Below are 24,161 nucleotides of genomic sequence, written 5' to 3'. Positions count from 1 at the left end.
GTGTGAGGTACGGGTCCATCTCTACTCTTTTGCATGTGGATATCCAGTTGTCCAGCACCATTTGTTGAAGAGACTATTTGCTGGTCAAATGACCAGAGATGTATTGGTTTTATCTGAATTCTCAATTCTATTCCACTAATCTACTGTACTACTTTTTTTTTTTTAAGATTTTTTTTTTTTTGAGAGAGAGAGAGCACACAAGAGGGGTGGCGGGGCAGAGTGAGAGGGAGATGCAGACTCCCTGCTGAGCAGGGAGCCCAATGCAGGGCTCAATCCTAGAACCCTGGCATCATGACCTGAGCCAAAAGCAGATGCTTAACCGACTGAGCCACCCAGGCGCCCCTCTACTGTATTACTTTTTAAATCTGAAATAATTATTATTGTTTTCCCTTAAGAGTAAAAGGCAAAAAAAGAAGTGGATTCAGAGAGAAGATTACTCTTTAAGGAGATCTGGCTGTGATGAAATGGAGAAAGACAGGGCATAAGGCAGAGGGGAATAATTGGAAGGTATTCTGAGACTATTAACATTTGCCTGCACCTCTTAAATGCCACACACTATGCCACATTATTTGCATACAATATTTCACTTAACGCTCCTAATCCCTCAAAATTATCTCCATTTCATGAACAAGGAAACTAAAATTCAATGATATTAACACCCTTGCCCATGATCACATACTCTGCTGAGAGCCAAAACTGCACCCCAGATTTGTTTGATTCCATACTCCATATTTTTCCCACTCTACTTTGTGTCCAGTTTTGGACACAAAGTTTGAAGTGCCTTTCTACCTACAGGGAGATATCTAGTTGTCATTCAGAAATATAGCCCTGAAACTCAGAAAAGGGCTGAGGTTAGAGATTAAAGTTTAAAAATAATCAGCACATAAGAGTAATCGAAGTTGTGGGAGTGGAAGGGATTATCTAAAAAAATACGAAAAGGCCTAGGTCTAGACCTCCCATGGATCCCAGGACACATCGACATTCAAGGGTTTGACAGAGAAGACAAGAGAAGGAGACTGTTGAGTTCACTGGTCTGCACATCCAAAGAGGGCAAACGTCCATCCTGTTCATCTCTGTGTCTCCTGTGTCTGCACAGGTACTACATAATGGATGCTCAATAAACATCTGCTGAATGAATAACTGGTGGGCATTGAAGTTAAAGAGGAAGAACGTGTACAGAAGGAGACTATTCAAGAACAGCAAGTGATTCTGAAAAGTCAATGGAAGGTAAGGTTTGAAAAGTAACCACTTTGATTAAGGCCGAGAAGGTCAACATTGATCCAACAAAAAGAACACTAAGTGGATTAGCTGAGTAACAGTCGACTGGTGGCTTGAGTAGTGAATGGGAAGAAAGGATGGAAAAAGGACAAGTGGTAGACTATTTTTTCAAGGTTTGATGGGGGGAATAAGAGAAAAAAGTCAGTAGCTAGAGGGCTAGCGAGTTACACAAGCTTTTGTGTTTTCAGAAGAGAGACCTTGTAGCTCATTTGTGAATACAGAAATTAGATTAACATCCTAGTTTACAAGCAGCTATGAATTTATTTGCAGTATTGGGGATAAGTCCTACAAATACACAAAAGGGTTTTTCCAGGAATGGAGGAATTTATTAAGACTTTTAAAGAAGAATTTCCAAATATTTAGACTTCTCTGCATTGGCAGTTTACATTAACCTAAAAAAAGTACTGAAGGGGATGACAATAAAATAAAAAGCCTCTCAAGAAATGAGGGACGCCTGGGTGGCTCAGTTGGATGAGCGTCTGCCTTTAGCTCGGGTCACGATCCCAAGGTCCTGGGATCAAGTCCAGCATAGGCCTCCTTGCTCGGCAGGGAGCCTGCTTCTCCCTCTGCCTGCCGCTCCCCCTGCTTGTACACGCTCCCCCGCCCCGACAAATAAATAAAATCTTAAAAAAAGAACAGAAATGACTGTTTCAAAACAATGCTAGAAAAAGAAATTGAAACTAATTCTGGTACTAATATAATTTGTTTTGTTCCCAGTGTAAATCCCTCATTCAAGAAGAAAAGGTACCTGGGGGCTTACATATTATTTTATTTACCCTACAAAAAACATTTTACCTTTCTTATTGTGCCAGTATCTTAAGTGTCTTACTTTGTTTTTTTTTATTAATGTAGTTTTCAAAATTGCATATGTAACAGACAAAATTGGTTACAGTCAGCTTTTTACTATTTGGTTTTTGTAGATTATTATGGACTTTTAGATTAGGCCTGGGTAGACCATAAAAAGATAAGAAAATGTGGCCATTATTAAAGCAAAAGGTAACATACACGATAAAAGAGAAATTACAGGCAGCGTAGGTTTCCAGCATGTTTGAAGGAACAGGGAAAGGACTGTAAGGAGAGGGCACAGAGCAGGTTAAATTACTTCTCAGGCGTGGCCACTAAGTGGCGCAAATCTTTTGCAGGACTCAAACTGACAGACCTGCACACCCGGTTTTAAGGAAAATCTCCAAAGAAATTAAACTTCTTGCCTTCAGGAAGAACTGGAAATTTTCTGTGCTATTTGGGACTGTAGAATGGTTTGTGTGTGTTCTTGTTGTTTTATATTTTGCTGTGTTCAGTGTAAATGTTTTGATATTGTAGATTTTCCAGAGATATTTTAGCCTGAGTCAGCAGCATCCTGCGAGTGGCTAAATGGTACTTGGGGTGATGGTGGTGATGACGATGGTATGTGTCTTCAGAGTCCTAGAAGTAACTTGATTTAAGTATTGCTATAAAAACAATGTAAGAGTGAAGTATCACAAGAAAAATTCTACTCTCAAAATGTTGGTAGCAAGAAAAACATGAAATTTCTGATCTAATGTGCTAGGGAGTCCTTCCTCAGCAATAATGAGTACTTACTTGAATTAGGGGGCCAGGACTCCCGGTATTCACTACCTGCTTGAGCTCTGGGTGACTTGCCCCGAACCTGAGGAACCACACGAAAATGTGAAGAGTTATGATCAGTAGGAGAATTTATCTAAGAAATTTAAATCATAAAACTGTACCTGAAATATATACTTTTCTACCACATCTTCCACAGTATATAAAATCGGACAGTATATCCTAACAATAATGATCTACATTTATAAAAGGCTTTCTAGTTTCCAGTGCATTTTCCCATATTATTTCCACATCCAATGCCAAGCTCATTCAGGGGAGAAGAGGAAGGGCAAGAAGCAGTAAAGAGAGACCCCTCGTGGGGTCAAGAACCGTAATTCCTTAAACACGCAATTTCTAGGAGCAAGAGTTATCACGAACGCCTTTCCTGATGAAGAGTCGGCTCCATTTAGAGGAAAACCTTGGACAGGGTCTTCCTGTCTGTTAGCATGGCCCTCATTAAACTAAACTTGATCAAACTAAGTTATTTGGGTGCTTGCCCAAGAGAACCAGCCCAGGAAGAGCATTACCCTTCTGTCCTGTTTCTTCTGGGTCTCCATGGCGTGCAAGCGCTCCATCAGGCTGGAGATGCCCTGCTCCAGGCTGTCGATGGTGTGGTGCTGAGGGTCGTGGCCACTGAAGCTATTGCGCAGGCTGCGGAGCGCGTCCCGAACGAGCTGCAGGTCGCTGGTCTGTGGGCAGAAGGGAGGTGCCCTGAGCAGGCATGGCGCCGTACGATTAACCACATCCCAACCGCCGGGCTTAAGCTGGTACAGGAGAGAGCCTCCCAGGACAGGTCTTTTATTTTCGAGGGAGGTGGTGTGAATGGTAAGAAATTTTCCTTCACAGAAGTGGGCCTCCTGTTTGCCCGCTAATTATTCATGGTGGATAGCAAGCGCTTCACATCTTACGCACTCAACAGACGCAAGGATGTGGGAACTGGGGTATAAAAGGCCCAGGGCGCTGGCAAAGGCTAGGCTACTCTTCTGGTTTTAGCTGGAAGGGGAGGTCTGCACGCAAATCCTAAGAACCTACCCCTTTGTGAGTGATTGAAGCAGCTCCTTTGCCGGCCCCAGGAAGGAGAAAACCATTGCTTTGAGAGCTGTGACTGTTGTAGTTGGTCACCTATAGCAGCAAGAAGAAGCGATGCTTGTTATAAGGGAAAGTTCCAAACCAAGATGTCCTGTCTTACTTTTCTTATTTACACTTATCCCTTCCTGACATAGTAGATCATTGTGTATTTGTTCATGTCGCTCTCAGTTAGAATGTAAACCTCATGAGTGCACAGACTATTTTTTCCTCCTTTTGTTCACTGCTGTAACCCCAGTACTTGACACTTGGTTGGCACTGTTGAAGGAGGAATGAGCACAATGGAAGCCTCAGCCTGGAGACGCCCAACCTCACCTCAGCCCGGCCACCGGAGGGCCTGAGAATGCTGCTCCAGCACCTCCAGGCTTCGCTTTGGTGAGGAAAAAAAAAAGAAGAATGACTAATATTTTTTGAGCCTGACTTTGTGCCAAGTGGACTATTCATTTTCCAGATGAGTCATTTCTTTTTTTTCTTTTCAGATGAATCTTCTTTTTTTTTTTTTTAATGAGTCTTATTTCTAAGGCTCAAAGCAAAGCAAATTAAGGTCACACAATGGCAGCAAGTATGAAAAGCCAGAATTCGAAACCAGATTTTCTTTGCCTGGAACCTGCACTCTTTTTTAAATTTTATTAAGTTTTATTTATTTAAGTATTCTCTACACCCAGTGTGGGTCTCGAACTCAAGGCCCTGAGATCAAGAGTCGCATATTGTTGCGACTGAGCCAGCCAGGAGCCCCTGGAACCTGCACTCTTAACCCCCTCACCAAATAGCCTCTTTGATCCTGCAGATGTGGGGGGGGGGGCAAGGTGCCAGTTACCTCATCTGCCTCTCTTTTCATACAGTGAGCCAAAAGGACGTCTTTCTGTTCCAGCTCCCGCTCTAGATCCACCTGCAAATGAGACACTGAATCAGAAAAGGATGTCTTCGGGCTGGAGGGGCAGGAAGTCAGTGCGTGACTATGTTCCCACCTGCTGGTAACTGGCCTCAGAAAGCTTCCGGAGGGCTTCTTCCAGCTTGGCCTGGTGCTGCTGGAGGAGGCGCTCCTTCTGCCCCAGCTCTTTCTGCAATTGAGACAGAGCTTTCAGACGGTAGCAAAGCCAAGCGTGCTGAACAGCTCACCGTGGGCCCGGCGAGTTCCACCCGAGCAAAGGAGAGCCTCAGGGGGAAGAGTCCTTTCCTCAAGCCACACAGGAAGAAATTCCACACCGTAGTCATGTGACACCACAGAGGAGTCTTGGAAATGTAAGGAGGAAGGAACTACCATTTGTAGGAGGACCACTACATGCCACGCATGCTAGTTAGACATAAAGGTTGAGATGGAAGTTTCCAGACAGCTACTTCTATACTCCTTCTCGTACACATGCTATCTATTCTTCAGGGTTATTGAATCAAAGGCACACAGAAGGTTTCCTTGCAGAAAGCAGCAATGAGAACAGGGTACTTAAGAGCTCTTTGAACAATAGCAACAATAGAACGTCCATAAAAGGTCAAATGGAAATCCTTTCCAAACTGATACGCATACTTACTTGATATTCTCCCAAGAGCCGGTTCCGCTCATCTAGCTTCCTCTGCAGGTCCACCTGCAAGAAGGAAAAGAGAGAATTAATTGGCACAGAGGTATTGTCTGCCAAGCCCGGTAGGAAACCAGCTATGTAGTAACCAGGTGGATGTTGGCTGCTAGAGTACAGAGCACAGAGAGGGCACAGCTATGGTGAAAACACACGGCTGCCCTCCGGCTGCTCTCGGTTTCAGTAAGATAATCAAACGGTCGCACCACAGTTTTGCCTCTATCTCAATGTCCTCAAAATTGAAGGGCTCGAGGCCAGTGTGAAATGGGCTTCCAGTCAGGAACAGAGATGAATCTAACAGGAAGTAAAACTAATTGCAGACATGGAGGGCGGGCACCTCAGAAATAAGCTAAGAGAGATTAGGATGGCATGTCTAACAGGACTTCACGTATCCTGTTTTGCTATTGGGGCTCAATGAGGTCCAAGTTCATTCATTTAGCTCACATTCTGGTTGTGCAGCTCATCTTTGTCCATATTTGCCCTCAGCAGTTCTTGTTTGAGCTGAAGAACAGATGTGTCCTGTTGAGTCAACCTCTGCTGCAAGGCATCCTGGGGAAAAAAGCATACTCATTACTGTGGTCCCAATTAATCAATCAGCCAGTTATCACTACAAGTTTTAAACCCCTTACTGCGTATCCAGCATTAGTTCTGGCAAACTGGGAGACAAAAAGAGTATGAGGTCTTGCTATAAAGAGATGAGCAGGAATTATTCTGTCCCTTTCCAGGATGCTAGCAACTAAAGCAAAGTCCTATCCATCGTCCTACCTAGCTGACTGAAACCTGACTTTTCCTCCACCTAATATTCACCCCTACCCTCCACTGCATTCCTGGCAGCATGATGCCCTAGAGAGAGAGTCAGTGCCCTTTGGGATCCAACAGACCGAGATTCAAATTACAAGTCTACTGCTTACCTTCACGACAGTGACCATGGACAATGCTCTCGCCTTCCTCCCACCGTGGCTTTCTCATCTGTATCTTGGGCATTTAAATACTGAATCTAGATGAGCTCTTTTTCCTTCTCATTCTCTGCCAAGCCCCCATCTCCTAGAGGGCTGGACCCTATTTCTGCCTGCCACCCTGTTCATACAGAATCCTTGGAATCACTCCCACCCTGTCTTCCAGAGTGTTGCTCCCACCCTGCTCCCATTGCCTTCCAATGCCAAGTCTGGACCAGGATTGGGATTATATTTCTATGCTCAGAACTCTTCTTGGACTGATGGTTTCTCTTCCACTGTCTACGATCTTACCAGCTTTAGGGTATCTTTCTCTCAGCTTGGAACCTCTTGGTTCCTACCATGCCTAAGAAATGTGGGTTGTACATACTTAAAAGGGTCAGCTGCAACACATTTTTCCAACCATGGTGGCCTGATATGGAACTCATGGATTGGAGCTGCACTGCAGTGTATCTGCCCTGACTTTTCTCTCTTTACAGACTGCAAAGCAATGGTGCGGGCTCCGGAGAATGTGAGGGTCCATCCTTAAGCCACGACAGTATGTGCCAAAGGTCGTCCAAGATGCCCCTTGGCATCAGCAGTTCAGAGAACTTTTCCCAAAGTGTTAGTAAGTGTTGCATGGGAGAAAAGGCACTTCTGTGGTTAATAATTTCAAACTTTTTTAAGCCAACCTTTCTATGACAGACTTTCTCAGGTCCTTTAGTATGGTGTTATTCACCGGGACTCTTCCAGCCTACAGGGCCCTTCTCAAGCTTATTTGAGCACAGAACACTTTGTTTTCTGAAGTATCTCAAAGGATTAAGGCTATGAAATATACTCTGACTCTGACAAACACTGCTGAGCTGCCCTCCAGTCTAGCCCATGAATGGGAGTGCAGAGAAGAAGGGAAAAGCAGCAGCTTAAGAACATCTTTTCGCACTTCTAGGTGTTTATTCAACAGATACATTCCCACTTGGGTGAAACAACATACATTCAAGGCTGTTAGCCAGACCACTGTATTAGTAAGAGACTGGAAATATCCTAAAAGACCGTCAATAGGAACTGATTACATTATCATATAAATATACATTGGCATACTATGCAGCCATAAAAAAAGATCTAGAAAGGTCTTTATGTATCAATAGAATGATCTCCAAGATACGCTAAGTAAAAAAGGGCAACATGTCAAGCTGCATGTATAATATACTATTATTTGGGGAAAAAATCATATACATACATATTTATTGATAACTGCTAAGTTACCTCCAGGAAAGGGAACTAGGTGACTGGGAGGGGGTGGGGGGTGGGGGGTGGAGAATATGGCAGGAAGACAGATTTTTCAAGGATTATCTTTTTAGACCTTCTTCACTTCAAGCCATTTAATATTATTAACTACTCAAAAATTATGTAAATTACAATGTTTAAGTTTAAGAGGACATTCTTCTTTAGAATTGAAGAAAACTGTAAAAACTGATTGTTTTTACATATAAAAACTGCCAGGGTGCCAAAGGGGGAAGGGACAGCGCCATGAGTCGTAACCACCGGAAATAAGCCTCAGCAAAACACAGGTATTTTCCTCAACGTGTCTCACTTCCCATCCACAAAGCACTTTCTAGCATCACATGGCCTGTCCAAGGCTCCTGCAGATGTATACAAGCCCACAGACCCAACTACTCTCCTCCCACTCCCACCCACGCTCAGCAGTAGATAGCTTTACCAGGTAGAGTTTGTTTATTTAAAGGGTTAAATGCCTTCCTTTTTACCTTTATCCCCTGTAAGTTTCTGGCTTCTTGTTTACATTTCAGCAGCTCCTTCTGTAAACCAAATATAGTTAGATCAGATGGTAGCATCTGGGTTGCATCAGAAGCATTACCTCATTCTGTCAGTAAGAACACAAAACTCTTTAAAAAATTATTTAAAAAAGACCATACTGGGGGCGCCTGGGTGGCTCAGTCAGTTAAGCGTCTGCCTTTGGCTCAGGCAATGATCTCAGTGTCCTAGGATCCAGCCCCTCGGCAGGCTCCGTGCTCAGCAGGGAGTCTCCTTGTCCCTCTCCCTCTGCCCCTCCCCCACCTCGTGCTCTCATCCACGCATGTGCGTGTTCTCTCTCTCAAATGAATTTTAAAAATCTAAAAAAATAAATAAATAAAAACAAAAAAGACCATACTGATACTAGACCCATTTTTAATTAAAAAAGAAAAACTATGAAACATTTAAAACATAAAGAAAGGTAGAACCAATGACACAGATAACTATTACTCACCACCAAGACTGAAGACATTACCTTTTTGCCATATTTAGGACCTGTCTCTCTCTTTCAATTAAAGACATAAAACAGACACAGCTCAAGTCCCAAGTCTGCATCCCTTCCTCTATATCCATCACTGTTCTGACGCTGGTGTGTGATATTCCCATAAATTTTTTCTTTTTTTTTTCTTTTAAGATTTTATTTATTTATTTGACAGAACAGGAACAGACACAGCGAGAGAGGGAACACAAGCAGGGGGAGTGGGAGAGGGAGAAGCAGGCTTCCCGCGGAGCAGGGAGCCCGATGCGGGGCTCGATCCCAGGACCCTGGGACCATAACCCGAGACGAAGGCAGACGCCCAACGACTGAGCCACCCAGGCGCCCCCCCATAAATTTTTTCAAAGGGAAAAAAGGCACATGTTCTGACATACCTTTAGGTCCTGATTCTCCTCCCTGCTCTGATCCAGACGACTTTGGATTATAATCTAAATATAAGGCACAAAGAGATGGCTATGCAGCTATGCCGTGAAATTCAGAGGTCATTCATTCAACAAATACTTACTGAGCACCTTTTTGATGCTAGCCTTGTACTGTGAATTCAGAGAAGAACAGGCAGCAGCTCCCCCCCGGCCCTGGTGGAAGCACACGCACAGGGCAGTGCAAGGAAAGGACTGTGGATGAAGTTCAGACAAGTGTGTATGTGCTGGGTCCCGGGGGGTCGGAGAAAAAGCAAAGGGATGACAAAATGAAGCTTGCCTTGGAGGTAAATTATTGTTGCTGTTTATTAGAAAACGAATTAGAGGAGGACAGGAGAGGGATCAGGAAAACCAGCTGGAAGGCTGCTAGCATACTGGACGGAGGCCTGAATTAAGGTGGTGGCTGTGTGAATGGAGAGAAGTGGATGGAAATATTTAAAAAGTGAACAGACAGAGCTGGGTGACCTACTGGACCTAGAGGGAAGGGCCAGAAGGATTCAAGGATGATATTTTGGGTATCTGGGTGGATGGACAGCGATCAGAAACAGAATGCAAAGGGACAAGTAATTTTGGTGGTGGGGAGAGAAAAGCTGTTTAATTTACGACTCAATGAAGTGAGATGCTTATGGGACATGTAAGTGGAGATGATCAGCAGGTGGTTACATGCTGCACATACAAATCTACAACTCCGCAAAGAGAGCTAAGCTAGAAATCAATATTTGAGAAGCAACATCTCAGTCAGGCGGGGAGTGGCACCATGGAGGCAGATAATACTGCCCAGGTGAACGGATAAGACAGCAGAGGGCCCAGAGGGGAACTCTGAGGAGCACCGGCGTTTAAGACATCAGCAGAAAAAGAGATGCTTCAAAGGGAACCTGAATGTAAACTCTATGAGGGTGATGTCTTAGGTCTGCTTTGTCATCACCGAATCTCCAGTACCTTGAAATTGTGCCGGGCACGTAGTTGGCACTCAATAACTATTTGTTGATGAGGGAGGGAGGGAGGGAGGATGGAAGAAAGAGTAGTCAAAAATATATGCAGAAAACCCGGAGAGGCGGAGTCAGGGAAGAGAGCATTTCAAGAAGGTGAGGACAACAGAGTCAAAAGCTAAAAGCAAATCACACACAGAAACCAGATTATCTGGTGTCCAGTCACAAAAGAAGGAACTCACCAGTTGTTCCTCAGGATTGACTCCTGGTTCACAGAGGGCCAAGGGCCTCTCCTGTTCATCTTCGGGTAAGGATCCATTGAGCAGTAAGGCCTGAATAACCACAGAAGCAGAAAGAAAATGGACTCCCATCAGATGACTGAGTCCAGAGTTGAGCTTGCTAAGCTTTTCCTAAATTGAAATCACAACTGAGCTTCCTATCAAAATCTCCTTGGTAATTTCTGGTCCTTAGATACCTCCAATTTTTCATCTTGGGTCTATCGGGAGTTCCTTTTGTCGGGCTCATGCTTAGGACCCTTTCATCTCTCTGGATGCACCTGAATCATCCACTCCAAGGCTCCTTGGCCCCAGCTGCTCAAAATGAATTCTACAACTGGAAAGTGAACTAAAAGCAGTAAGAATTATCCTTCCTTAGATAAGTTCGTTACAATGAATTATTTTAAATACATTTAGGGGCGCCTGGCTGGCGCAGTCTGTAAAGCACGCGACTCTTGATCTCAGGGTTGTGTATTCGAGCCCCATGTTAGGTGTAGAGATTACTGAAAAATGAAAAAAAAAATCTTAAAAAAATAAAATACATTTAGAGCACTGACTTGGGTTTGTTGGATTTTTGTTTGTTTTAATAACTCTGAATTTTTACTCCCTAGGGCAACCCGTATAGAACAAGAAGGAAAACGTATTTACGGAGAGATGTCCTCCTTCATTTCCACTCCCCACACCAGGCTTTGCTTTCTTTAGAATATGGAGGGGAGGCACATTTACCCTGAAGCTAAGGAAGCTCAAACCCTAGGGCCCCTCACATGCACTGACCCTCCCAAAGCCCCGATCTAATATTGTACACTTGACCCTTGAACAACACGGGTTTTGAACTGCACGGGTCCAACTGATACGAAGTTTTTTTTACAAAATACAGTACAGTACTGCAAGTGTATTTTCTCCTCCTTATGACTTTAACATTTTCTATTCTCTAGCTTACTTTAAGAACACAGTATGTAATACATATAACAATCAAAACAGGTGTTAACCAATTGTTTATGTTATCAGTAAAGCTTACAGTCAACAGTAGGCTATTAGTAAAGTTTTGGGGGAGTCAAAAGTTATATGCAGATTTTCGACTGTGCAGGGGTTTGGTGCCCCTAGCCATCCCCCACCCCAAGTTGTTCAAAGATCAACTGTACTCATAATCTGTAATCTTATTCTTAAAGAAGGCCCCCAAAACTGTATTCTTTAGCACTCACAAAACTTGGAACTGCTCATGCAGGTAGGTATCATGGCACCTATCAGCTCAGTGAAAGATTTAAGAGTGCGTCCCCGTTTTATATTTCAATTCTGTCTCAATTCAATCAAGAGTTACAGAGGTTAAATCCTGTTTCAATAAATATAACACAAATTAACATCACAAATGCTGGTATATAAAAACTGTTTAAAATCCAGCCACTGGTTGGTCTACCAAGCACTAACTAATAATAAGACGTTAGTAAATCAAATGAATTTGGCTATCCCATGGAGTGTGGCAAAAGGTGTAAGACAACTATAAGACAGCATGGGGAGCTAAGGGAGAGCAACGTCACAGAAGCACTAACTCTGTTAGTGGCAAAGTGTTGAGCGGGCTCTAACTGAGGCATACTAATAAGTCAGAAATCCTGGATGTGGCTTAGCATGCAACTTACTCATCACTGAAAGAGTTAAGAAGCCCAGTGGATGCTGTGAGCCCCATTGTATTCTATAATGGAACTGAATTCTCATTGTGATCATGTGGCTGTGAATTAAAACAACTCTGTTTGCAGGGAATATTAGGGTGCTGACTTTCTGCCTGTCAAATCTCTTCTTTTTCTGTCTAATCTGCCATCGGATTTCTCCCAGCCTGAAAAATGCAAACTAAACCAAAAGCCAAACTGATGGATATCTATGTTCATATAATGCAAATCATCCTGGGAAAGACCTGGTTGGATATGATCCCAAAGTTAGCACACATTAATTAAACCAGTCCTTAATGGAGTGGCAGATAAGAGATCTCAAAGGCAGACATTTAAAAAAATAACAAAGCCAATGGGGAAAAATCAACAACTCTCCTTGGGAATGTTTAGGCAGTAAACATTCCTCCAGCCCTTGTCAGCTCCTGGGGCATATGTTATGCAAACTGTTTCCCCACAGCACCAATGTCCTTTTTTCTTTCAGAACCCTTTGTGTCCCCACCCCGTTGCTGGCTGGCTGGGAGCACGCCCTCCACCGCACGCCGGTAGCCAGAGCCACTCACAGAATGTGGGCTTTGTTTACATATCCATAAATATTTGACAATTCAGAAGCAGTGCAGTTCCCAGCACAAACAGAAAGGAATATTCCTAGGCAATTTCAGGGTCATCAGCACACGACAAGGGCTCCCGCAAACAGGGACGGACGCACAAAGACAGAGGACCTGGGGGGGGCGGTGGTCATTCAGGGTAGGAGCTAAGTCAATTGGGTCAGTCGGCCTGGGGGGGAGGGGGAAGAATTGCCGAACTGGCACAAAGGTATAGAAAAGACTGAAGGGCTTTGTTGCTCGAGGAAAACCTGTTACCTGATCATTATGGCTTGGCAGCCTCTTACAAATGCATTAGCGGGGAGCTAAATCCCTTAGCTAGACTCAAACGGAGACCTGCGGCATTACTTGAACTCTTGGAACTCTTCCTAGGGACAAATTCCCGACTGTTTGCTGTGCCTATCTCTGGGAAAGCACCATGACTGCAGGTCCGTAGCTGTGGATGGGGAGAGACCCGCCTATGAGCAAAGAGCCAGAAGAGGGGTTTGGTAGGGGTCCATAATGGCTCCCAGGCTTACAGAAATCGCAACAGCTGTGCTGTCAACGAGAGTCCGCAAGGTCCACTTAGGAGTACTCACACATAAAGAATTTTCTGCTCTTGGGGCGCCTGGGTGGCTCAGTCGTTGGGCGTCTGCCTTCGGCTCGGGTCATGATCCCAGGGTCCTGGGATCGAGCCCCGTGTCGGGCTCCCTGCTCTTTGGGAAGCCTGCTTCTCCCTCTCCCACTCCCCCTGCTTGTGTTCCCTCTCTGGCTGTCTCTCTCTGTCAAATAAATAAAATCTTTAAAAAAAAAAAGAATTTCCTGCTCTTTGAGTGCTATTCCCTCTGTCTAAACTCCCCCTGCAACTCTGACCTCATATGAAACTGAATCAGTTTATTTTCAACTGATCCTCGTGAATTAAAAATAATCATCGATCGGTGCACCGAGGATAAACCACACGGGAAAGAGCTACCTGTAATCCTGATATCATTTTCTTTGCTTCCTCCATTTCTTTTTCCAAATGTTCTTGTTGTTCCAACAGCTGTTCTTCCCATGAGGTCTCCAGATAGGTCCCGGGGCTGCCTGGTCGCCAGTCTCGGGAAAACGGAGAGTCTGTCTCCTCTACAAAATGGAAGGAGGGAGTACAGTTCATGTTGAAGAAGACAGTTTCCAGCAGAAAGCGCTCACAGTCCCCCGCGTTCACGGGTTCAGGTCACCTGCCTTCCGAACCTGTCCGCACGGCGCAAACCAGACTCTCCACCAGGTGGGGCTGTGAGACACAAAGAACTGGCTATGAACTCAGACTCCCCAGGCTGGGGAAACAGATCCTCTGCAGAACCTTTAAGAAGTAGTTAAGATTCCCTCCTGGGGAGTCTTCGTATGGGACACATAGACCCTACTCTTAAGTCTCTGGAACTGGCATCCCCGAAGCTGGATTCTGCCAGGTACAAAGAGAGGAGCTGCCAGTTGCCATGAAAACCAAATTCTCGTTGGTTGCTGCGAAGCTTCATAGGGGAGACTTCAAGTTAATATTCCTTTGACCGTTCCATCATACCGAAGTCCCTTTCACATAGGACGCTGTGTGAGTCACACAAGAAACAAACTAGTGAGAGCACACGTGCACAAACCATTCAATCTCGCTCCCTGGTTTCGTTTTATTTTCCTGTGTTTATGGTCTCTTTGCTCTGGTTTCCTTGTCTATTTTATCCCATCTAATTGTGTGCCCGGCCATTAAAAATGCATTACGGAATACAGAAGGGTATAAACTCTCTGAGTAAGCGTCTTCATTCATAAGCGTGAATGTAATAAGGATAATTCCTCTGGGTTGCTGTGAAGATTGAATGAGGTAACTCATGTGCAGGGCTCCGTGGTGCCTGACCCACAGCACTCACTCAGTAAATGCTTTCCCTCCCCAAGGTCCCAAGAGTTTCTGAATCAGTAACAGGACTGACTCTTTGGTGCTAATCCCAGGGCTAGAGGCAAGAATTTAAGTCCAGTTCTTCTGAGGGCTTCAATTTCATTACAACCCTTATAGATGAATAAAACTCTATTGAAATCACATGCTTTGCTTCTTCTATGCTTCCCTCTATGCTTATGTAAGAAAAAGGAGAGCAAGTGAAACAGAAGAAGTCTAAACAAAGGGAACCCTTTGTGGTCCTTTCTGTGGCTGTCACACCAAAAGCCTGATGTAGTCCTGCTCTTTATATTCTTACAGACACCTCTGTTCATACTATATATTCTTGGTTCATATTTAAGTCAAGGACTTACTGAAATTATTTCTATAACACAGGAATAATAAAAACTGTTTACTTGAGTAAGGCTTTTGGATTGCCCCAAAGTCATTTCCTAATTCATAGGTAGCCAGCAGAGGAATGGCCCGTCTACACTGCTGTAAGATTTTTGACAGCTATGACATCAGAAGTGACATTCTGCAAGAAGATAAACACATTCATTGACTCAAAGGCATCAGAGCCCCCTAGAGCTGACCTAGCACGCACAGACTATGGAGAGGGAGAAGACCAGGGAGTTTATAGGTAGATAGTCAGGACCCCCAAACACTTCAAGATGAGAACTGTTCCTCGAGCCAACCTAGGCATGCTGACAGATAGTACCTGTTCTGTTCTCTATTCCTTCAGAGGGAATAATCACAAAATCTGCCTTCTCCTCCGACTGGGTTATAATGGATTCGCTCTTTGCACTGTGGATAGGACTGGGTGAAGTCAGGCTGTGATGGAAGGAAAAAGAAGCGAAACAATTATTATGAACAGTTGTTTATTTTTTTTTAAAGATTTGTTTATTTATTTGAGAGAGAGAGAGAGCATAAGCATGCAGGGGGGAGGGGCTGAGGGAGAGGGAGAGAGAGTCTCAAGCCGACTCTGCACCTGGTGTGGAGCCTGATGCGGGGCTCAATGTCATGACCCTGAGATCACAACCTGAGCCAAAACCAAGAGTTGGATGCTTAACCGACTGGGCCATCCAGGTGTCCCTGAACAGTTGTTTAGAAGCCAACTGTCATAATTTATCCCAGAGACATGTTCTTATTCATCTTACTCCTACTGCCTAACATAGTCCCCAGCCCACAGTATGAACAAACATTTGTTGAATGAGCCCAGGATGAACTTATTGAATGAATGAAATGAATGTTAAATGAGTGAATGACCCAGTCTTTTCCACAGCAAGGCTGCCTCGAAGCCTGATTCACAAAAAAGAGGTTTACCAGAAGGATGGGTAATCTAGCATCTTAAAGAACTCCAAGTTTTGTTTTGTTTGTTTGTCTTTTTTTTTTTTTTTTTTTACTTACCACCACCACCTGCTCCACCACCATCCCTGGGCCCAGATTCAAAGACTAATGTAATGTGTGTCTTAGTAGCTTTGGGAGCTGGAAGGAAAATCTACTCACAGACACAAGCATCACCAGCAGAGTAACATGGCAGATCAGCTCTAGGCTGATCTCAAAAGAGGGGACAATGCTGAGGGTGATTCATGGTGAGAAACTGCTGGGACTGTGGACAGTGCCAGGCTAGGCAAAGGGGCAGTGATATATCAACAAGGACAGGATGTGACAAGGAAAAGGGGAATCAGAAGGAAAAGGGGAAAGACCTGCTTGGGAAAGGGAAAGGTTTACTTGATTGTACCATCGAAGAGTTATTCAGATCCCTGCTAGACTATTTGCAAATTATCATCAGAAACCTCTCCTCAATTCTTAAGTTCTGATACAACTATTAGCCTTGGAGGGAACCGCTGTGATTTTCAGGGAAGATGAATTTTAAAGCTGTAGAACAACAGCAAATCTGCAAGACAAGATGGGGATGTGAGACTGATGTTTCCATCTGACAGGGGAAAGGAATCTGAAGAGCCTTTTTTCTTTGCGCTGCACCTTGAGAACATCAGCTCTGAAGCAATCTCAGGGGCTGTGGGGTCTCTAGGCCCAGCCCCCTCTCAGGAATTCTTTCCAAATCCATCACCCAGACAACAGTGAAAGTGTCTAGGACTCACTGACCCACTTAATGTGCCCCTGAAGTCTCCCAGGCTAATCCTCACAGCCTCGATCAGGAGTTAACATTTTGTCTTCCTAGAAACCAGGAAAAACAAGAGCTGAGCACAAGTGGTTGTAGTCAGACATTTCAAAACCTCGAAAGCAGCCTGAGGACTAGTGTCTCATCCTCTTCGTTCTCCCAAGTTTAAGGGCTTTGGTGGGAATGACCTCAACCAGTAATACATTCTTATCCTATTAGAACCTTAGAAAACAATTTACAGTTTTTTGCTTCAAATCTATAGATTCGTAACCTGAGCAGACCAGGGGTAGAAAGGTGGCGAGGAGTGGTATTTAGAAACGGTAATTGCTTATCCATCTTTCACCACTTAGGCAATCTGACTTCCAGGCCAACGTGAACTAACTGCTAGGGAAGCATTAGTGGAAGGGCACTCTGTCATTATAAGGAGAATAGATTTATGAGTATTCAGGCCTCCACATTCACCTTCCTACAGAAATGGGGATCCGCTTGCAGAAAGAGGCCTGTATCAGCTGCTCTTCCTTGAGAAATGATAAAACGACGCTTCCTTAGCTGACAAGGTGCTATGGTTGACACCTTCCACTGCCTGCATTTGGCTGGACCACAGTGGGTATGTGTGAGACGCAGGGGGGCGGGGGTGGCGAGCGGAGTGTGAACCTAGGATGCTGGAAAACTGCTTGCCTAAAAGAGGAGACGCATGCTCAGCTCCACCCTCCCCCTCTTAAGTGAGCTGTCTCCCATATAAGGGCAGGAGGAGGCGGATGTCTGCATATCCAACCCCACTGGGGGAGTGGCAGAGCAGCCAAAGGAAAACAACATTTCTCTTGAATTTGAGGCTGCCAGTGCGTGAGGCCACAGAGAGGTAACACCATGAAACCAGGTCGCCAAGTGAAAAGATGAAAGAAGAAAAATCCTGAAGCACAAGTCAGAGCAGCAATCCTGCTGCATCCCCAAGAAGAACCTCAGAGATGAGGATGGTGCATTCAGTCATCTGCTTCAGGTCACAGAAAAGTATTTTAATGCTAATTAATTACATGGCTTAGGCTCTCCCTGAGGAGCTCAAAATCCCTATTTTGTAAACAAGTAATGCCCCACCTGCCATGTAATCCCCTCAAATCAGGGAACTGATTACAAATAAGGTGTGACTGATACATTTCCTAATTCCCACAGGTCTAACATCTCTCCAATCTTAGCATCAAACGATCCCCCAGCAAAATCCAAATCAGAGTAAAATCATTTTTTTTAAAATGGGTAATGGGTGAGAAGAAAGCGTCCTGTTTACTCCTGAAGTGCCCTCCCACAGCAGAGACAGGACAAGGTAAAGGGCCACTCCTCCCTCCCCTATGCGGGCTCCCGTTTCCTAAACCCACTGTATTTTGTAGTGATAATCCCAGACCAGCAGCCTGTCCTTCCCAATACAGCGCCCCCACCCATCCCGGTCCGTCTCTGGCCAAGAGCATCCTCCGGTCCAGGCCCTGCTCCCGCCCATGCCCCCCACCTCCAAAGCCAAAGTGGCTTCTGCTCACCATTTGACTTGCGTCCCTCCCATGGTGCCCCTCCTGGCTCCGGCTTCAGCGAGCCTGCTTCCCCGGGTGAAGCGGGAGGCTGGGAGTCACGGCGCTCCCGAATCCGGGCATGTCTCCCCGCGCTGGGGCCCGCAGAACCACTCCACGGGCAGGCCGGCTACCAGAGCCGCGGGCCCCGACCGCGGCAGAGAGTCGGAAGGGCAGAGAGGCGGGCGTCTCGGCCCCGGGGACGGAGATGCTCCCGGGACTGGGGCGCGCGGTCCCGGCCGCTCAGACGCTGCAGCAGCCCGGCCTGGGCGGAAGCCGCCTCCCCTCGTAGGCTGCGGGTCCCTGGCAGCGGCATCGCGGCGGCCGCGGCCGCGCCGCTCCGGCCGTGCCCCTGAGCGCGGGCATCTCACCCCATCGCCGGCGCGGGGCAGCGCTGCCCGCGGCTCCCGCTGCGCGATCAGGTCCCGGCGGAGAGCGTGCGGGCGCCCCCGGCTCCGCGCCGCCTCCCGCGCCTTCCCTCGCCGCCCCCGCTTCCAGGCTGTCAGCGCGGCGGGCAGCGCGGGGCTCGGACCCCGCACGGGCGGGGCGGGCGGGGAGGCCGAGCGGGAGCCCGGCGCTGGGCAGGGGCGGGGCCGCGGACGCCGAGGCCCGAGAAGGGGTGGAAACGCCCTTTCTGCGCCGACCCCTCCCTTCGCGGCCACGGAGGTTGGGGCGGGTGTCACCAGGCTCCTCGCCGGAGTGGGGGAGCCTGGGCGGGTGGAGACTCAGGGTCAACCCCGGAAACCCGCCGAACACTGCTCTCCTCCCACCTTCCCCCAGGCGTTGCATGTGTTGTTTCCCAACTAAGGATCATTTTGCGTGGACACAGTAAGAGGCTGGCCGGAGGCCTACGGAGCAACAGGCGGCCGGGGCTCCGCCGGGGTGTCTCTTGAGGGGCAGAGGGGGGCCACCTTCCGCATCTTCTGAGCCGCTCCCCGTTCACAGTCACATCGCGGGGTCTCCTGGCCTTCATGGGTCACTGAGCCATGAGGTGGCCTCCCCCTGAGGAGGGGGTGGGCGGGCAGAATGTTCCAGAGCCTCCTGGGTCCCGGAAACTCACGGAGGAAAACGCAGGGTGCTGACCCAGCATCCCAAAGATGTAAGTGAGAGGTCAGCTTAGAAGAAAATGACAAAAAAAATCAGGAAGGAGCGACAGACAGGGGAATGCGACTTATTACCTGATCCCTCTCCCAGAAAAACTCTCACTGTCTGCCCCCTGCAGCCCGATTTCCAGGGTGTCCCTAATTCACTGTGTCACAGCCCCTGCCCCAGTCTGAGTTCTCCTGCCAGAAAGGAAGAAAGCACGTGTTCTCAGGAAGAAATCCAGACTTCTCTCCTCTGGCTCGCTCTGGCGCTCTCTCTCTGGCTCTCTCTCACTCTCACTTTAACTCTGGCAGGCACAAAAAAGTGAAAGGCCTGTAGCCATGCAGGAAGCAATAGATCTCATTATACAAGGAAATGTCCTTTGATTCTGTACCAAGTGATAGTCTAAGCAGCAATCAAGGAAGAAATGGTTTAGATTCTCATTACTAGCACACCTATTGCTCAATGGGTACAGGGTTTCCTCCTGGGGTGATGAAAATGTCTTTGAACTGGATAGAGGTGATGGTCACACAACATTATGAAGATACTAAACGCCACTGAATGGTACACTTTAAAATGATTAGTGGCTAATTTTATGTTATGTGAATTTTATAAATAAAAAAGCAATCTACTAAATGTAAAAATTAAAGTTGAGCAAGGTTATCAGTATATTAAAATGCTGGGAAGAATTCCATGTGACTTCAATAAATTAAATGGTCTATCAATCTAAGATGGAATTTTATGTGGAAAAGAAACAGAAAGACAAAATAAATGCACTTAAGATACATATAAGAACATGTAAAAGGGCGCCTAGGTGGCTCAGATGGTTAAGCGTCTGCCTTCAGCTCAGGTCATGATCGATCCCAGGACCCTGGGATCAAGTCCCACATCGGGCTCCCTGCTCAGCGGGGAGCCTGCTTCTCCCTCTCCCTCTGCCTGCCACTCCCCGCCCCCTCGCTTGTGCTCTCTCTCTGTCAAATAAATAAAATCTTAAAAAAAAAAAGAAGAAAGAACATATAAGATATATACAAGAACAATTAGGCTTAACTAGAACAGACTAAGCTGGGCTGGGTAGGAGAGGAAAGGTCATAAAAGCATAAATTAAAAATGATTCAGCAATGAAATGAAGTTAGTAAATAAGGTGGCATGACCCAGGGATGTATTTTTAGGAGCATGACTTACATGAGCCAGGAAACTGGTCTTTTTCTGCCACTACACTTGGCATCGATCAGGCTTTTATTAGAGCACTGTGTCCTGTTCTGGTCTTTGCATTTGGCTCTAAGAGCTACAGCTGGCCTTTCTGCTGGAGTCACAAACATCTTAGCCCCCTCCAATGCACACGAATCTGCCACAATTCCTAGCCCTATAAATGAAAGCTGGAAACATCCTAATGCTCGCAGACAACTCTGCTCAGTGTTTCCTCGTTACAAGCTTGATACAACCTTCTCAGGCCACACTTAGCGTTCAGCTCAGGAGCTGAGGCAGTACCAGGGAACGGGCTGTCAGTTCTACGCGGGCGGCTGAGACGCAAATATGCAAACCAGGGGCTGGGCCCTCTCGGCCCCCGGTCATGCCCCCCTGTGGACGGAGCTGAGCACTGACACTCAGGCTCCACACAAAGCTTCCTTGTGTGGGAAACTTCCCCGCACCCCACCCTCCCTACCTTCCTGCCAGCACAAAACCGCAAAGCAGGGCTGAAGACGACCCCTTTAGAGTCAAACATAAACCGAGGGAAAGAGAAAAGAGGGAGGAGCCTTACTGCCTGTCATATTGCTACTTGAAGCTGCAAACTCCGAGCCGCGCCCCCCAGGAATTCCACTTCGAACCAGGCGGGTCCTGCTGAGGAGCTGCCACCACAGTTACCTGGGGCAGCTGGACTCGGACGGGGACCTCTGCTGCCCTTCGTACTGCTGCACCAGGGCCCGCACGCTCCAGCAGGGATTCTCAATCTCCTCATCCACGCTGCTGTTCCTAAAGTCGGAGGGCACCAGCAAACGAGAGGGTGTCAGTCGTTCAGTTCAGGGCAACTCAACAAGAGCTGAGAGACGGCCACTCTCAGAGTGCTAAGGGAACAAAGAGGACTAAGGCCAAGCCCCTGCCTTAAAGACACTGGACACCCAGTAAGGAAGACAGACATAAACACAACCAATTTCACCAGGCTCTGCAACACCCAGGGTCCTGCTCTCTCCCAGCAGACATACAACCCCCGAAAGGTTTCCTGCCATGAGTCTTCAGGACAAGCTGGCTTTAGGATACATTCTAGAGAGAGACTCCCCCAGATGACTTGGAACATTGCTCCCACATATCTCCCCGTGAAGAAAACACACTGTGCCAAAGGCATATATTTAACATCCTGGGCACCAGGACAAAAAATTACAAATATGATTCCTTTACTTTCTGCTAACTGCAAAATAAACATCTCTTTTAAAAGGGCTTTTCTCTCTTGGAGTGTCCTCGCTGACCGACACTCAGTGCTCCTTTCTGCAACGTGGGGCTGTGTAGGTGACACGTCCATCTATTGCACGATATCATTTGCCATGAAATATCAGAAGAACAAGTTCCCATCCCCAGATTGCGATGCTTACCTCTGTCTGTATCGAAAGACATCCCGTCCTGACCGTGACATGTCATGACACACATCAGCCAGAGCGACAGCGGCTCCCTGGGCCACAGCAGTGGCGCAGTGTGGCTGGTGACTCTGCAGAGGGGCTCTGGGGTCCCTTCCTTGGCTCACCGTCCTGTTGGAGCCAGGTTTGAAATGAGCTGCCAAGGCAAGGACCAGCCTCATGATAGACTTCAGGTTTCCTTCCACAATATCTGAGGGACAGAACAGACCCAGAGATCCTAAGAGGGAGGCAGAGGGTTCATTCATTTAATACGTATTTGCTAGTGACACAGGTCTCTCTGCCTCGCAAAGCATGTTCAACAGGAACACAGAACATTTAAAAGCAATCATAACGAAGTATGGTAACGTGGGGTGGTAGAGGAACAGGATGCTCTGGGAGCCCAGAGTAAAGGCATCCTGTCCACCCTAGAGGGCTCAGAGAAAGATTCCTAGGGGAAGTAAATTTTAAACTGAGATTTGACTGACACATTGTGGTTCATCAGGTGAGGGAGGAGAGGGAAAAGAGTATTCCAAGAAGAGGGAACAGCAGGTGTGAAGGTCTAGAGGTGAGAGAGAGCATGACCCACGAGAACTATGCTGTCCAGTATGGGACCCACTAGCCACATGAGGCTACTGAGCGCTTAAAGGGTAGAGTCTGGGGCGCCTGGGTGGCTCAGTCGTTGGGCGTCTGCCTTCGGCTTGGGTCATGGTCCCAGGGTCCTGGGATCGAGCCCCACGTCGGGCTCCCTGCTCGGCGGGAGGCCTGCTTCTCCCTCTCCCACTCCCCCTGCTTGTGTTCCCTCTCTCGCTGTGTCTGTCAAATAAATAAAATCTTTAAAAAAAAAAAAAAGGTGTAGAGTCTGAATTGAAATGTGCTCTAAGGGTAGTACTTCACACAAAAAAAGTCAGATTGAAACATATCTCATTAGACTTAGTACAAAAAAGAGAATGCACATTATCTCATTAATAGCTTTTACATTGATTACATGTTGCACTGATAGTATTTTGGATATACTGGGTTAAATAAAATGTATTATTAAAGTTCATTTCTCCCGGGACACCTGGGTGGCTCAGTCGTTAGGCATCTGCCTTCGGCTCAGGTCATGATCCCAGGGTCCTGGGATCAGGTCCCACATTGGGCTCCCTGCTCAGCGGGGAGCCTGCTTCTCCCTCTGCCTGCCGCTCCCCCTGCTTGTGTGCACTGCTCTCTCTCTCTCTGACAAATAAATAAATAAAATCTTTAAAAAAAAAAATTCATTTCTCCCATTTCCTTTTTTTTTTTTAATGTAGCTATTAGAATCTTTTAAGTTCCATATATGAGACTCGCGTTATATTTCCGTGGCACGGCACTGTGGCAGAGGAAACTGAAAACAGTGCAGCATGGCTAGGGGCTCAGAGTGCAGGGGGAGAGGGTGAAGGGCGAGGCCGCAGGTCAAGGTCAGAAAGGGCATGGCAAGCCACAGGAAAGACTGTGGATTTTCCCCTAAGGACCCGCACGTGCAGAGCAGTGGCATGAGCTTACGTATTCTCAGAAAGATCGTTCTGGCTGCAGTGTGGAGAGCGGAGGGGAGGGGGACAAAACTCGAGGCAGTGAGACTAATTAGGAAGCTGCTGCACTTCTCCAGGTAAACGACAATGATGTCCTCAACGGCAGTATTCCCTCAAAATAGCTGACTTTAATGGGCCAGATCCCCAAGCCCACCCCTCATGGGGACCAAAGCAGAAATATTACAGCACTCTAAATTTTGCCCTAGAAAAAAAGAAGAAAGCACGCAAAAAAACAATGTGCTAGGTCTGGTGTAAGTTAAAGTAAGGGAATGGGTAAAATTCTATTTTCTTAGTTTTGTAGCATTGCAAATATGCAAGACTTGGAAAAAGACTGATTGATACCTCCCTATGGGCCACTCTCAATGGTAAGTATCTGCCCCACCTGAAGGATCCCAACACAGAGAGCATCAATAATCCAACATGGAAGGAAGGCTCCCTCCAGCCCCCATTCTCATCAGAGCCACAGGCAGTCAGACCCAGAAACTGAAGCTGAAACAGAATCAGATCTACAATCAGTTCTAGAGAAACAGTGGGAGGGCCAAGGAGCCTGGACTCTCTGACACCTCAACAATCGCTTTCTTGGGCTCAATATGGACTGAGAAGCGTCCTCTTCTGGCCATGCAGCTACAAGAGTGGGTATGTACAGAGACCCCAGAGCCCCTTTCATCTTGCCTGAAATATTCTGTGATAATCACATCCAAAAAAAAAAAAAGCTATAAAATATTT

The 24,161-nt window shown here is 46.6% G+C and overlaps 1 protein-coding gene across 5 annotated transcripts in view; it reads right to left on the bottom strand.

Moving 5' to 3' along the window:
• The window catches only part of DIXDC1 (DIX domain containing 1), a 66,874-nt gene that overhangs the window by 8,890 nt on the left and 33,823 nt on the right, over nucleotides 1-24,161 (bottom strand). For 4 of the 5 annotated variants that reach the window (XM_032427814.1, XM_032427816.1, XM_032427815.1 and 1 more), the window contains 14 exons: nucleotides 21,868-22,099; nucleotides 21,146-21,253; nucleotides 15,246-15,358; nucleotides 13,607-13,755; nucleotides 10,359-10,448; nucleotides 9,143-9,196; nucleotides 8,227-8,277; nucleotides 5,976-6,080; nucleotides 5,490-5,543; nucleotides 4,932-5,024; nucleotides 4,781-4,852; nucleotides 3,910-3,999; nucleotides 3,405-3,566; nucleotides 2,857-2,923 (listed from right to left, as the gene is read on the bottom strand). In XM_032427814.1, the coding sequence (XP_032283705.1) occupies nucleotides 2,857-2,923; nucleotides 3,405-3,566; nucleotides 3,910-3,999; nucleotides 4,781-4,852; nucleotides 4,932-5,024; nucleotides 5,490-5,543; nucleotides 5,976-6,080; nucleotides 8,227-8,277; nucleotides 9,143-9,196; nucleotides 10,359-10,448; nucleotides 13,607-13,755; nucleotides 15,246-15,358; nucleotides 21,146-21,253; nucleotides 21,868-22,099 (1,440 nt within the window). Of the gene's footprint in view, nucleotides 1-2,856; nucleotides 2,924-3,404; nucleotides 3,567-3,909; nucleotides 4,000-4,780; nucleotides 4,853-4,931; nucleotides 5,025-5,489; nucleotides 5,544-5,975; nucleotides 6,081-8,226; nucleotides 8,278-9,142; nucleotides 9,197-10,358; nucleotides 10,449-13,606; nucleotides 13,756-15,245; nucleotides 15,359-18,172; nucleotides 18,699-21,145; nucleotides 21,254-21,867; nucleotides 22,100-24,161 lie in introns of those variants that run through there. The other variant, XM_032427817.1, reaches the window with a different exon arrangement.

The sequence above is a fragment of the Phoca vitulina genome, unplaced genomic scaffold (assembly GCF_004348235.1).
Source record: "Phoca vitulina isolate PV1807 unplaced genomic scaffold, GSC_HSeal_1.0 scaffold38, whole genome shotgun sequence".
Lineage (NCBI taxonomy): Eukaryota > Metazoa > Chordata > Mammalia > Carnivora > Phocidae > Phoca > Phoca vitulina.
Note: the sequence above shows the minus strand (reverse complement) of the source record. Positions and strands in the feature narration are given on the sequence as shown.